The 15,426-nt window shown below is 44.3% G+C and overlaps 1 protein-coding gene across 1 annotated transcript in view; it reads left to right on the forward strand.

The window, feature by feature from the left end:
* The first annotated feature begins 5,162 nt into the window (after window positions 1-5,162).
* Window positions 5,163-15,426, forward strand: part of TM6SF2 (transmembrane 6 superfamily member 2) — a 28,707-nt gene continuing 18,443 nt past the window's right edge. Inside the window, exon 1 of the mRNA XM_070931818.1 lies at window positions 5,163-5,520. Coding sequence (XP_070787919.1) covers window positions 5,429-5,520 — 92 coding nt within the window. The 5' untranslated portion in view covers window positions 5,163-5,428. The remainder of the gene's footprint in view (window positions 5,521-15,426) is intronic.

The following is a 15,426-nucleotide window of genomic DNA, read 5'->3' on the forward strand; positions in this document are numbered from 1 at the left end:
TGTCCCTGTTGCTAACAAGAAGAAAATTTTCTGTACCCTTGCAAGTTGAAGAATTTTTTTTTTAAAAAAAAGATTACAGTATGCAGTACATTCATAATAATTCTTTAGATGTGGGAAAATCAGCTTTTTATAAGCACATAAGAATCCCACTGGATTTAATTTTCATCTCATTTTTAGCTGCAGTTTTCATGTTTTCTGGGGCAGGGAAAAGCAAAACCATTGTATTTATGCTTTATATTCATTGGTGTAGAAAAATCTAAGCTGGACCAATGGCTGATCTGAAAGCAGCTCTATTTGGGTAGTCCTTGACTTACAACATTTACTTGGTGACGGTTTGAAGTTACAACAGCACTGAAAAAAATGACTTATGACCATTTTTTTCACACAACCCTTGCAACATCCCCATGGTCACATGATCGAAATTCAGATGTTTGGGAATTGACTCATATTTATGACGGTTTCAGTGTCCTGGGGTCATAATGAACACCTTTTTCTAACCTTCTGACAAGCAAAGTCAATCAGGGAAACCAGATTTGGTTAATAACTGTGTTACTGAGTTAACAACTGCAGTGGTTCACTTAACAACTGTGACAAGAAAGTTAGTAAACTGGAGAAAAACTCACTTAACAACGGCCTCACTTAGCAATATAAATTTATTTATTTATTTATTTATTGGTTCAATTTATATGCTGCCCTTTTCCGGAGACTCAGGGAGGCTTACAATGCATTAAGCAATAGCCTTCATACTTTTGTATATACCTGCTTAGTAGGGCTTTCGGGGGGCCCCTATGCGGTGTTCTTTTTTTTATACAAAGTCAGCTTATTGCCCCCACAAACCGGGTCCTCATTTTACCTACCTCGAAAGGATGGAAGGCTGAGTCAATCTTGAGCCTGGTGAGATTTGAACTTGCAGTAATTGCAGGCAGCTGGTGTTACTTCACAGTGCTTTAGTCTGCTGTGCCACCAAGGCTCTTGGTGGGGCTCTTTTGGGGCTCAATTGTGGTCCTAAGTCGAGGACTATCTGCATTAAGTATTGGTTGCACTTGGACTGCAGTCTGTCTTTTAATGGAGGGGGAATAAAATCCACTGAACAATGGCAAAATGATGATTTCATGGATCATTTTAATTAATCACATTTTGGTGATTTAAAGAAGGCCTGTTCTGGGTCCCTGTTGCTCACCAGGATCATTGATCAAGTGACAGATTGCCTTGGTGTGATGATCACAATTTGTGGAAGGCCCTTCAGGTATTTTGAAAATACTGACCAAAGCAGCAATTGTTCTATCATATATTTAAACCTCCAGTGAAGTAAATGGCACCTTTGATGTACCTGAATATCTATTTATTAGAGTTATATTCTAACTTTGGGGAAGTTCACTATTTTTCCCCAAAACAACATTCCTGCAGAGTAGGCTGGGCTGAGGGAGGTGGGACTGGCTGAAAGACAACCAATGAGCTTCCTAGGAGATCCCCACTCCTAGCACAGCACCAACTACCCCGATTGGTTCTTATGCTGGGAGGGCGGGATTAGCCCAAATTCAGCCAATAAACTGCTATGGCTGAGGAAGGCCTAAAATCTGGGTCGCCCCACTCATAATTCAACACCTCCACTACTTTACCATCCTGTATCAGCGAAAACCTTTGACAGATTTCTATTATATCTGTTTTTAATGAATTTTGGGAGGGAATTTGGCACTACTCTGCTCAGAATCCATCAAGTTTGGGGCAGGCTATAAATACAGTAAAATCAATCAATAAAACAAATGAAGCTATGACTATATAACCTGCTCAGGTGCCTCCCCCTTTCCTGGATTGGGGACAAACCAGCTGCAACTCAATCCTAGCAAGATAGTTGGGGGTTTGGGGCACCTGGAGTCCAACGCCTGGAGTTGTTATGATGCTGACTGGGGAATTCTGGGACTTGACGTCCACATGCCTTCAACGTACCAGATTTAAAAAACACTGCATTAAGATCTTTAAAGACAAAAAGAGCACCATGAATGAAAAACGAAACATAGCTTTCTGAACTCAAGAACGGCCCAGATAAAATAAATACAAGTAATCCTCGATTTACAACCATTTATTTAGTGACCGACCGAAATTACAACAGCACTGAAAATAACTGGTCCTCGCATTTACAACCGTCATAGCATTCCCGTGGTCACGTGATCAAAATCCAAGCACTTGGCAATCAGTATGTATTTATATGGTTCCAGGGTCCCGCAATCACCATTTGCAACCTTCCCAGCTGGTTTATGACAAGACAAGTCAGTGGGGGAAGTCAGGTTTCTTTTAACGACTGCCTGATTCACTTAACAGCAATATGCTTAACAACTGTGGCAAAAAAAAAAGGGTCACAAAATCGGATGCACCTTGCTTAGCGAGAAATTCTGGTCCCAGTTGCGGTCGCAAGTCGAGGACTACTTGGAAACACAAATCAAAAGCAGTTTATGTTATTTTAATTCCATGCACTGGATTTGTAAATCTGCCCAATTCAAAAGGACTCTGCTCATTATCATACAGCATAAAAAGAATTAACAAAACAGTTGATGAGGAAAATCAACATTACCAATTTGGGAAGAGAGAACAGATGCAAGGCCCTACAATGTATTTTAAAAGAGTGGCACTTAAATTGTCGCAGCCAATTATCCCTTTTCCTCGAATAATACTATTACGCCCATTTAAAAAAAACAAAAAGACTAGTTTTACACAAGCATTTCAGCCCAAAATGGATCCTCGACTCACAAATAAGCAATTACAAATTGCTCCATTACTCCCCCAGGATGTGCCCAAATTTCTCCCTCAGGAAAAATTCCCCACAGTTTTAAGAATCACTGTTCTAAATTCAGAGTCAGGAAAGCATTATAGGATAAACTAAAAGCTAGCCAGCTTATAACCCTGCAGGTTCTCCTTTTTAAAAAACTGATTTGCAACCCATCCTGGCATATATATATATATTGCAATGACTTTAACAGCAATCTGCCAACACAACAAAGCTGAAACACGGGAAGCTCGCACTGGAAATGATGGATTAATAGGAAAAGCTCTGCCAGCGATATTTCTGCCTTGATAGGCAGCTCTCTCCCTTTTCAGTCAAGTATTTTTAACACTGGCCTGATTTACAGCTGTAATCCTATCAAGGATCCCTCCCAGTAAGCTGCACAGCAGAGCAAAATATATACCTGGTGACCCTGAAAAAGATGACAGGCTGTTCCTAAATATGCTCTTCGATCAGAGGTGCTGTAGCAAATCCAGCAGTGATCAGGGTGGGTTGGACTGCATGACCTCTAGGGCAGTGATGGCTAACTTGTTTGCCATCGTGTGCCAAAAGCAGGGGGAGCGCAGGGGGGTTGTGTGTGTGCATGCCCATAATTCAATGCGCCCCACCCCCCCGTGCATGTGTGTGCAACCCCCCCGCGCTTTCCCCGCTATTGGCACACGATGACACGGTGGGGCCGGAAGGACTGTTTTTTTGCCTCCCCAGGCTCCAGAGCCTTTCTAGGAGCCTGGGGAGGGCAAAAACAGCCTTCCCCATCCACCCAGAGGCCAGAAACAGCCCATTTCCTGACATCTGGTGGGCCCGGACAGCCGGAAAATCAGGTAACCGGCACACGCATGCGCGCTGGAACTGAGCTAGGGCAATGGCTCACGTGGTCGAAGATATGGCTCCGTGTGTCACCTGTGGCACGTGTGCCATAGGTTCGCCATCACGGCTCTAGGGTGTCTTGCCACTAAAGCTTTATGCTTCTTTGTTTGGTCCTAGCCGTGCAGACTTGCAACGTTGATTTGCTGAACATCTGAATTCAAAACGTCTCAATGACAGACAGTTTTGACAACATGAAACGGTACAGGCACATTTCCCAAAGGTGATTTCCCCCCCCCCCCGAAGAGGCAACTGGACTTTCTTGTTTTTCTTGAAGACTCACCCAAGAAGCTTCTTCAGCTCTGACTGGATGATGGGGAATGGAAGGATTTATACTCCTTGCAGACAGCTGGTCCTTTGCAATTTTTTTTAGCCAGTTCTTAAAAGAATGCAAAAAGAAAAAAAAAAGAACAAAGGACCAGTTGTCTGCAAGGAAAAAGAGCCTTGGTGGTGCAGCGGACTAAAGTGCTGTTAAGTAGCACTTAGCTGCCAGCTGCCTGCAATTACTGCGAGTTCAAATGTCACCAGGCTCAAGGTTGACTCAGCCTTCCATCCTTCCCAGGTAGGTAAAATGAGGACCCCGATTGTGGGGGCAATAAGCTGACTTTGTATATATATATTAAAAAAAGAATACCGCTTGGGGGGGCCAAAAGCCCTACTAAGCAGGCATATACAAAAGTATGAAGGCTATTGCTTAATGCATTGTAAGCCGCCCTGAGTCTCCAGAGAAGGGCGGCATATAAATCGAACCAATCAATCAATCAATCAATCAATCAATCAATCAATATAAATTCTTCCATTCCCCATCATCCAGAGCTGGAGAAGCTCTTTGGATGAGAAGTGAAACATCATCAAAGAAGACCATCTTCTGCCACCAGTAGCCTCCCACCGGGCAGTCCGCTCCCACAGAGAGGGTCTCCTCAATCGGCCAAATTTTGTCAGCTGGCGACACCCAGGGGGAGGGCCTTCTCTGTGGGAGCCCCTGCCCTTTGGAATGAGCTGCCCCCAGAAATTCGTAAAATCTCTTCAAAACGTCTTCAAAGAAAACCAAGAAAGTCCAGTTGCCCCTTGAAAAAAACAGCACCTTTGGGACAACCATGACCTGGAGGACTGAGAATCTCCATAGATGCAAAGGCACGTTTGTTTTGGACTTTGCAGCTAATTGCGCAAATCTTAGGGTGGTGGTGGGGGAAGCCCGCTGCTAGGGCTTCGTTTATGCCAGCTAGAGGCTGAACCACACTTGGCAAAGCCCGTTTCTGACGGTTACTGACCCTATTGGCAAGATAACATTTGCAGCGGTTGGTTTATTCAGCGTCTCCTGCGCCCCCGGGGGACCTGAGTCAACCCGGGATTTGGAGGACGCGCGAAAAATTCACGTGTTTTTAAAAAAGTTCCCTGCGCTGTTTTCTCTCCGGTCCGGTTTGCAGGGAGGCCAAATCCACGATCCTCAAAGGGGTGCTGGCCGGGGATGGGTGGGTGGGGGGAAGAGAATTAAACAAAGGTGCGTCTTGCCCTTTTAAGAGGTGCGCCGCTCTTTTACCCGGGATGGCTTGAGCAAGAAAGCTGCCAACAGTCACGACCTTTGGATAGAGGAGGGGAAAAAAAGTCCTCATTTTTTTTTTCTTCTTTTTGGGCGAGAGGATCGCATGAGCGGCGAGGAGGTTTGTATTACGCCCGTTGAACCCGCCGCTTGGCCGATCGACCCTTTCCTGCTGGAGCGATCGCCCCTGGCCGCCCGTTCCCACGACCCTCTTCTTCCAGGTCTGCTCTCCGCGCCTTCTTGCCATGCGGCTGCATCCACTTTTGGCCGCCGTCGGCCTTTTCCTTTCCGCCTTCCCGTTATTCTACCTCTCGAACACCGTCGCGGCCTTGCACAGGTACGTGTCGTGTGAACGAAGCACAAAAGACACGGGTTTGCCCCGGGGTTGTTGTTTTTTTCCTCCCCTGATCCTCTTATTTATTTATTTATTTATCCATCCAAGAAGCTTCTCCAGCTCTGACTGGATGATGGGGAATGGAAGGATTTATATTGATTGATTGATTGATTGATTGATTGATTGACTGATTGACTGATTGATTGGTTGGTTCGATTTATATGCCGCCCTTCTCTGGAGACTCAGGGCGGCTTACAATGCGTTAAGCAATAGCCTTCATACTTTTGTATATACCTGCTTAGTAGGGCTTTCAGCCCCCCCCCAAGCGGTGTTCTTTTTTGTACAAAATCAGCTTATTGCCCCCACAATCTGGGTCCTCATTTTACCTACCTCGGAAGGATGGAAGGCTGAGTCAACCTTGAGCCTGGTGAGATTTGAACTTGCAGTAATTGCAGGCAGCTGGTGCTATTTAACAGCACTTTAGTTTGCTGCGCCACCAAGGCTCTTAAACTTCTTTTTCCAACGACTTATGGGGACCAGGAAGAAGGGCTTAAAAAGTCTGGGGTGACCTGTCACAGTTCGAGTTGCGGGAAGGGAACACACAGGATAAAGAACAAGAGAGAAGATTAACAGAAGGTTAACAGTAACAGAGTTGGAAAGGACTTTCGAGGTCATCTAGTCCAACCTCCTGCTCAGGTTGGAGACCTGTACTAGGGATTCGAACCACTGAACTGCCAACCTTTCTGATCCACAGTGTCAAATTGAAAACATCAGTGCCTTCGGTAGTGCCCATTTATGGCCACGTTAGCACCAGGTTGTCCCATGAGGCAACTTTTTTTTCCAAGAGGCAACTGGACTTTCTAGTTTTTCTTTGAAGACCTTTCGTTTCTCCTCCAAGAAGCTTCTTCAGCTCTGAAGAAGCTTCTTGGATTTGGGTAGGTTTTCGGTAAAGGCACACCCTCCCTATAGAGCTGGACTGTTTTCTGGTGGTCCTTAAATAAGCCTGAGGAAAAAAAATCCTGACTTTTGATCATTTTTAGTAGCTTTTCAATAGCTTTGTTAATTCCAATTTTACCCTGATTTAAAGCGGTTGTTTTGTTTTAGTGAATTTCGATGCTTTAAAATGTAATGCAATGTAGACTGTTTTAATGGCAGGGAGTTGAATGTAGGGGGGTTTAAATGAGATAGTTTAAAATTTAATGCCTTTAGGGAAAGATAAACATCTTAAGGATAGTAGCAACAACAGTCATAATAATAGGGCCCTGCTTGACATAGCTACAATTTTAACTGCCAATTTGCCCCAGTGCCTACTCTCCTTCTGGCAGGTATAAGTGATCGCCATGATCCTATTTAAAATGATCACTTGGGAAGGGGAACCCCTAAATTTTGAAATTTTGGCAAGCTGAGCCTCCATTAAAATCTCCAGGTTTGTGTCTTGCCCAATCTGGTAATGTTCTCCAACTGCATCTGCCTGTCATTTCTTGTGCCTCACAATTTGCCCATGAAAATGTCACAGCACAAAGGGAAAAAGTGTTGGGTTGGGAAGAGGCGAGACCTCTTACTTCTTGAAAATCAAATGGTAGTTATTAAAATGAGAAGCAGGAAACTATTCAGCGAGAAGAAGACAAATGAGATTGGTGTTTTGGTCGGTCAGAGGATGAGGTGGCCTGGTGTACAGGATTGGTCCACATTTTCTGCTACAATCCCTATCTGGAGTTCAGAGTAAGAGTCCAATTCGAATCCAGGAATTATTATTTTATTTAGCCTATGATGAGAACATGACAGAAGTAAATATTTATTTATTTATTTTTATTTTATTTTGTCGCATTTCTATGCCGCCCCACTCCCAAGGGACTCTGGGCAGCATAGAAATACAGGTAGTCCTCAACTTACAAGAGTTTATTTAGTGACCATTCAAAGTTACCCCATCTTATGACCGGTTTTCACACATACAACCAGAGGTGGGTTTCAGCAGGTTCTGACCAGTTCTGGAGAACCGGTAGCGGAAATTTTGAGTAGTTCAGAGAACCTGCCCCCATCTATCCTCTGCTTCCCAAGTTCCCAAGTCCCAGCTGATTGTCTCACTTAACAGAAATTTTGGGCTCAATTGTGGTCATAAGTCGAGGACTACCTCTATACAGAGTCCACGTAATTATAAGTAGAACCTCTATGAGGGTATCGCAGTGGCCTCATAACCGGATGTCCAATCCAGCTATCAAGGCCTCTGGCCTTGCTTCATGAAGATCTTCAAGGGCAGAGGCATCCAATCTTTCCAGGTTGGGTGCCCAGAACAGGGGAAAGGGGGGATGGTTTTGTGGGAGGTGCAGGTGAGATCCCCGCAACACTCGTGTGGTTGTGGACAGGAGCCCCTTCAACACTTGTGTGAGTGAGGTCTGGTTGTGAATAGGCTGCGGCCCAGTAGTGGGGCGCAGCCCACAGGTTGGTTCTAGGCAGTGGTGAAATGTAAAATTTGTTACTACTGGTTTTGTGGGCATGGTTTGGTGGGGCGGTAATGTGACTGAGTGGGTGTGGCCAACTTTTTTTTTTTTAACTTTTAAAACCATTTTTCTACAACCGCTTCAGCCGAAGAGTTGTAGAGAAAATGCTTTTAAAAATAAAAAAAAATATCCTCTGATGATAGCGCAGCTCAGCTGGGCATGGTGGGGGCAGGGATTTTTGCTACTGGTTCTCCAAACCATCCTCCGCCATCGCTACCGGATCAGGCGATCCGGTCTGAACCGGGAGCATTTCACCCCTGGTTCTAGGGAACCGGAGCACACCCATCATGGACAACCTTGCCCAAAATATTTAATAGTTTGCAAATCAGCACCACAATCACGACAAGAGGGATCTTTCTATTCCCCACTGATACAGGGCAGAGGCACTTCTTTCACACACCCAATTCTGTTCAATTTCAACCAAACAAAGGGAGGCAGGTTAAAACTAGGTGGTTTGGCAGACGGATCGCTAATGGTCAGGCCACAAGAAGGTACCTTAGATCGGGGGTCTCCAACGTTGGCAACTTTTTAAAACTTGTGGACTTCAACTTCCAGCAAAGCTGGCTAGGAACTCTGGGAGTTGAAGTCCACAAGTTTTAAAGTTGCCAAGGTTGGAGAGCCCTACCTTGGATCGTTCCTCTCTCCAGGCATTCTAGGGGTTAAACTGGGTAGATGTTAAGTGAACAGCTGTTTTCCAAGCTGGCCTAAAAGATTTCAATCTGGTGATGGGTTGCGCAGTGCCCTGGTGAATAGGGAGGACCTTGTTGTAGAGAGCATCCTTGATCATAGAGCAAGAGTCCAATTCAAATCCAGGGATCAAATCCCAGGATTCAGTGGCAGGGTTTGACTTGAAGGTTGAGCAATATGTAGTTATTAACGAAACGCCACTGTAGACAACGATGATCCATCTGATCTTTAGTTTCCCTGCTTCTCGCCAAGCAGGCTTGCCAGGGCTCCTGGCCTGTCTCCTTTGGCAGGAAATAGGGAAATCATTAATGATTGTGCCTAAAAATACATTCCGGGGTCTGCCAGCTAATCTATGCGGTGGCAATTTGCCCGTTGCTGGTGTAAAGCAATTCCAAAGGAACGCAGGGCAGCTATAGCTCCAATTTTATACGTATTAATTAGATCATGACACTGAAGGCATTTCTAAGGAGAAATTTCCTGACAGAACAATTAATCAGTGGAACGACTTGCCTCCAGAAGTTGTGAATGTTGGAAGTTTTTAAGAAGAGATTGGACAACCATTTGTCTGAAATGATATAGGGCCGTGATGGCGAACCTATGGCACGCCATCACACCTAGGCCTGCTAGCACCAAAACGAGGGTCGCGCTCACATGCGCGGGGGACAGGGCCTGCGGGGGGCATTGCATTATGGGTGTTAGCATGCATGTGCACACCGTCACACACGCATGTGTGCTTTTGGCACCCGAGGAAAAAAAGGTTCGCCATCACTGGTATAGGGTTTCCTGCCTGAGCAGGGGGTTGGACTACATGACCTCAAAGATCCCTTCTATTCTCATTCTCATTCCATTCCATTCCATTCCATTCCATTCTATTCTATTTCTGCAGCATTTCTCTTTCTTCCCAAAATAGCAATAGCATTTAGACTTATATATCGCTTCACAGAGGGACGCGGTGGCTCAGTGGCTAAGACGCTGAGTTTGTCGATCAAAAGGTCGGCAGTTTAGCGGTTCGAATCCCTAGTGCCGCGTAACGGGGTGAGCTCTGGTTACTTGTCCCAGCTTCTGCCAACCTAGCAGTTCAAAAGCACGTAAAAAATGCAAGTAGAAAAATAGGGACCACCTTTGGTGGGAAGGTAACAGCATTCTGTGCGCTTTTGCCGTCATGCCGGCCACATGACCATGGAGATGTCTTCGGACAGCGCTGGCTCTTCGGCTTTGAAATGGAGATGAGCACTGCCCCCTAGAGTCAGGAACGACTAGCACATATGTGCAAGGGGAACCTTTACCTTTACCGCTTCACAGTGCTTTACAGCCCTCTCTAAGCGGTTTACAGAGTCAGCATATTGCCTCCAACAATGTGGGTCCTCATTTTACCGACCTTGGAAGGATAGAAGGCTGAATCAACCTTGAGCTGGTGAGAATCAAACTGCAGGTAGCCGGCAGATAGCCTGCAGTACTGCATTTTAACCACTTCGCCACCACGGCTCATGCTTTCATTTCAAAACCAGCTTATGACATCATACAACTCAAATGCAACCCTTTCTTGCCCCCCCTCGGCTGCCCCACAGTAGGTGTGGCCAAAATATTGCTATGTTTATGTTAGTTTAATGTTGGAGCCTTTAAGGAGCAAAATTAGGACCCAAAATTTTGCAGGTGATGAAGTCACTCACTGCAATCCTTAAAACATGATATCTTCCCCCTTCTTTAAAACAAAACAAAAGAGGCGGGGAAAAGCACTTTTGAAATGCCCATATTAAAATGCTACCCTTGCATTAAATCCTACTCTGGATGGGTACCTGAGCTTGCATTAATGCATTGAATTAATGCATTAATGCATTGAACCTTCGCCACTTGAAGAAGATGTGTGGACTTCAGCTCCCAGAATTCCCCAGACAGCATGCTTAAAAAGCCACCATCAACAAGTTTAATTCCACACTTCCCCTTGAATTTTTCATAGAAGGAAACATTCTGGGAGAGTTGAGTCTTGGTAGACCACGGTAGCCCAAAATCCAACATTCCAAGTTTCTAGTCCATAAGATCATGCAATCCATCAGCATTTCTATTGTCTTTATTTTTGTCTCAGGGAGGAACACTATCCGTCCCCCCACTTCAGGGAAGGGATCAGCTGCCAGCCCATCCCAGCTTCTGTACACAAACTGGGGAGGAAACGCCATTTTAAAGTTTGTTTTCTGGCAGCTAAATATTGGGGGCTGACACGAGCAGCCTGGGTGACCACAAGCTGCCAATTTTTGAATGACAGGCTTAACTTGGCTGGATATTGCACAGATTGATTGGAGCTGATGACTCAGCCGCCCTTTGAACCCAATTCTGACACAATTTGCAAGCTGACACAGCGTCCCGCAAATTTATAGAGACTGTTTTCTCTGAGCTCAGAATGGAGGTGCTGATGACCTACATAGAGGTATAGGCCTAATGTTGTCGGTTTAGATTACAGGTAGTCCTCGACTTACAGCAGTTCATTTAGTGACCGTTCAAAGTTACAATGGCACTGAAAAAAGTGACTTATGACCATTTTTCACAGTTACAAGCTTTGCAGCATCCCCATGATCACATGATCAAAATTTGGATGCTTGACAGCTGGTTCATATTTATGACGGGCCCTGGGTCATGTGATGACCTTCTGCGACCTTTTTGCAAGCAAATTCGATGGAGAAGCCAGATTCACTTTACAACCACGTGACTAACTTAACAGCTGCAGTGATTCACTTAACAACTGTGGCAAAAAAAGGTTGTAAAATGGGACAAAACTCACTGAACAAATGTCTCACTTAGCAACATAAATGTTGGGCTCAAATGCTGTGGTTGTAAATCGCGACCCAAGACAATTCATCTTCACACAATGTGGCCCAGGCAAACCAAAAAGTTGGACAACCAAAATCTACAGGTAGTCCTCATTTAGCGACCACAATTGAAACTGGTAACTTTTTTGTTAAGTGAAGTGGTCGCTAAGTGAAACCACACCTGTTTATTTATTTATTAAATTTCTACACTGCCCATCTCACCTAAGTGACTCTTGGCGGTTTACAACAGCACAATAAAACCAGATTAGTACGAGAATAAAAGCATAGCTTAAACAGATTTTTAACAGAGTTAAAAACAAGTTAAAACTTACAAGTAAAAAATAAATAGGGTTAAAAATTCAAAGGTTAGGAGGTTAACAAGTTATGAGCTCGCTTGAGCTTTACTTTACAGACCTGTGAAGGTTGTAACTATGATTAGTCATAACGTCACTTTAGCATCATTGTTGTAACTGGGAATGGTTGCTAAATGAGACAGTTGTTAAGCAAGGACTACCTTTGTTCAGGAGGAATCAAGTAGCAGCTTTTCCAATCAATATATTTTATTAAAAGACAGAAGCTTTTGGGTAGTTGCAGCTCGTGAAAGTTGATGGCTTTAAGAAAAATAGTTAATCCGTAAAGGTGCTATCAGATTTCTTGCTTAATTTTGGCTATCATAAATAGCATAGCTCTCCTCCTACGATGCCTCCATTAAATAGCAATTATGCAATGAAGAAAAAAAAAGTGTGATACAGTAATTAAAATGAACTAAACATAACCCAAAGTTAATTAACAGATGAAACATCCATAGGATAAATAATATGTTATAAAATTAATGCATTTATTAAGCTTTTCATTATATCTTCAGCCGTAGAGCAATACATGCAGAGCGCATAAAGCAATATAGTGTGTCATCTTATTTTTAGAACATAAAGGCTTTTAAAAGGCAGCTCACTCTTGTGTATTAGACTCAGCAGTTGAATGGGAGACCCATTTCTTGCAGAGGGTTTTTGAAATGTGTCCCAAAGCTACAAGGATCTAACACAGGAAGGGGGAGGGACCTGTCACTTTTTAAAACCTGGTTATCAAGAGAGGGTCTGTGGAAATGACCCTTGCAGGGAGAAATTCCTCAAATGTTCAGCCTTCAACATTTGGTCAAAACAGCCTTTCCCTAACATTTTTAAATGTCTTTGACTCAGTGTTGACTTCTGGCGGACTACCTGAGCTGGTCCTTGTAGGCAAGATTTCAGGAATGGGTTTGCCATTGCCTCCTTCCCAGGGCTGAGAGAGAGGGACTGGCTGAAAAATCAACCAACTGGTTTGGTGATATAAAGAGGGACTAGAACTCAAGGTCGCCTGATTTCTAGCCTGATGCCTTAACCTCTACACCAAACTGCTTCTCTTCTCTGATACAGAAATGTAGAGTATAAGGGCTTCAAGGGCCCCTTAGAGAACTTCTAGTCCAGTGTATGACTCCATTACAGGTAGTCCTTGACTTATAGTAGTTCATTTTGTGAGCGTTCGAAGTTGCAACGGCCCCCAAAGTCAGTGGGGGAAGCTGGATTTGCTTAACGACCGCATGTTTGTGATTCTGCAGTGATTTCCTTAACGACTGTGACAAAATGATTATAAAATTGGGCACTACTCAGATAGGAGAGGGATAGGGATAGGGATGGGATGGGATAGAGTAGAGAATGGAATGGAATAGAATAGAATAGAGAAAGAATGGAATGGAATGGAATGGAATAGAATAGAATAGAATAGAATAGAATAGAATAGAATAGAATAGAATAGAATAGAATAGAATAGAGAAAGAATGGAATGGAATGGAATAGAATAGAATAGAATAGAATAGAATAGAATAGAATAGAATAGAATAGAATAGAATAGAGAAAGAAAGAATGGAATGGAATGGAATGGAATGGAATGGAATGGAATAGAATAGAATAGAATAGAATAGAATAGAATAGAATAGAATAGAATAGAATAGAATAGAATAGAATAACAGAGTTGGAAGGGACCTTGGAGGTCTTCTAGTCCAACCCCCTGCTTAGGCAGGAGACCTTACACCACTTCAGACAAATGGCTGTCCAACATCTTCTTAATAACTTCCAGTGATGGAGCACACACAACGTCTGGAGGCATGTTGTTCCACTGATTAATTTTTCTAACTGTCAGGAAATTTTCTCTTTAGTTCTAGGTTGCTTCTCTCCTTGATTAGTTTCCACCCATTGCTTCTTGTCCTACTCTCAAATGCTTTGGGGAATAGCTTGACTCCCTCTTCTTTGTGGCAGCCCCTGACATACTGGAACACTGCTATGATGTCACCTCTAGTCCTTCTTTTCATGAAAGTAGACATTTAACTACTGCCTTGCTTAGCAATGGAAATGTTGGTCTCAATTATGGTCATAGGGACTGCTTGTATTCAAAGAATGACCTGACCCTTGCAGAAAGAGAAAGGGGAACAATGCAGCCAGCAAAGCTTTGAGCCACCTTTAACATACTTGCAAGGCTCCTTTTTCAGAAGCAGTGAAAAATGCCTTTTTTTTCTCCTAATGCTTGTAGAGAACAGAAAAACTCAACAGGCAAAGAGAATGCCGGCTTATGCTTAGCTAAATGCTGAGCTGGCTGGCTCAGCATTTGCCTGCTTAAAGGCAGCTGAGCTTTGAGTCCGTCTAAAAAATAAATACTACCACGGGGATGGGAGGCAGCCTTATGTTCCCCCTCTCATGTCCTCTTTTGCCTCTTCAGCTGTAACTATTGATCTGGAGACCCCATGCAGCTCTGCAGATGCTAAGTGGCCTTTTCTGACCTCACTCAGCTGCTGGGCTCACTGCATGAATCCCAGGCTTGGATCTGCATTGCAGTTCGACACCAGGCGCCAGCTGTTTTCTGCAGCGCCACTCAGAGCTCGGTGCATTGGCTGCTGATGGCATAAACCAGCTGAGCAGTTTGCATGGGGGGGGGATTTCTTTCTGGTTTGGGGCAGTCAAGATAGGGAAGGGGGGAAGTATTGGGAGATGTGCTATAATATATGCATAAAGGGGGGGGCAGGTCGAACTCTCTCGCATTTTCAATTAGAAAGAAGTCCTAGCAGAAAATACCTTCCTTTGCTTTTAGACTCTTTAAAAAAAACAAAAACAAATCAGAATTAGTTGGAAACTGCAGTTTTGGAGTACTGTAAATGGGCAAATGTGGAACCTTTATACCAGTCAATTAAGAATAAATAGGTGGGCATTTAGCAAACCCCCCCCCCCCACATCTGCAAAGCAGTTCAGCTGATCATCGATGAAGGAATTATTTTTTTTTTGAAGGTTCTGTCATATGGCTAAAATCAGCGCTTCGTTCTGCACCCTCTGTGGTAGGACCTATATTATGGGCAATGGAATTACTCCGTGCCTTAATACAAACGAGAAAAATTATACTTATACTGTAAGCCACCCAGAGCTGCTTTGGTTCATAACCTAGAAATTTAATAAATGTAATAATAAAACATTTATTTATAAGCTTCCATTCCTCCCCAGTTGGAGGGAGAGAATAAACCACCCAGAGGTAGGGTTCAGCCGGTTCGGACTGGTTTGGGCAAACCGGATGTTAATTTTAATCTGGTTCGGTAAACCGGTTGTTCCAAGGACTAGCTGATCCCACCCACCCCTCCCCTCCCCTCCCCTCCCAGGAGTCTCCATGCAGCCCGTTTGGATGCCAGGTAAGTGCAGGGCGGCGCACAGAGGCTCTGGGAGGGTGAAAAACAGGCCTACCGGAAGTGTGGAAACAGGCCTATTTCCGGCCTCCGGAGGGCCTCTGGTGCCCGGGGGGCAGTGGTGGGTTGCCCCCGTAGTAAAACCAGCGGGAGGCTCCGCCCACTGACCCAGACGTCATCAAAGGTGATCTGCGCATGCGCAGAAGCTTCTGCACATGTGCGAGTG

This window comes from Pituophis catenifer, unplaced genomic scaffold (genome assembly GCF_029215685.1).
Source record: "Pituophis catenifer annectens isolate HBS135680 unplaced genomic scaffold, rPitCat1.0.hap2 SCAF_1, whole genome shotgun sequence".
NCBI lineage: Eukaryota > Metazoa > Chordata > Lepidosauria > Squamata > Colubridae > Pituophis > Pituophis catenifer.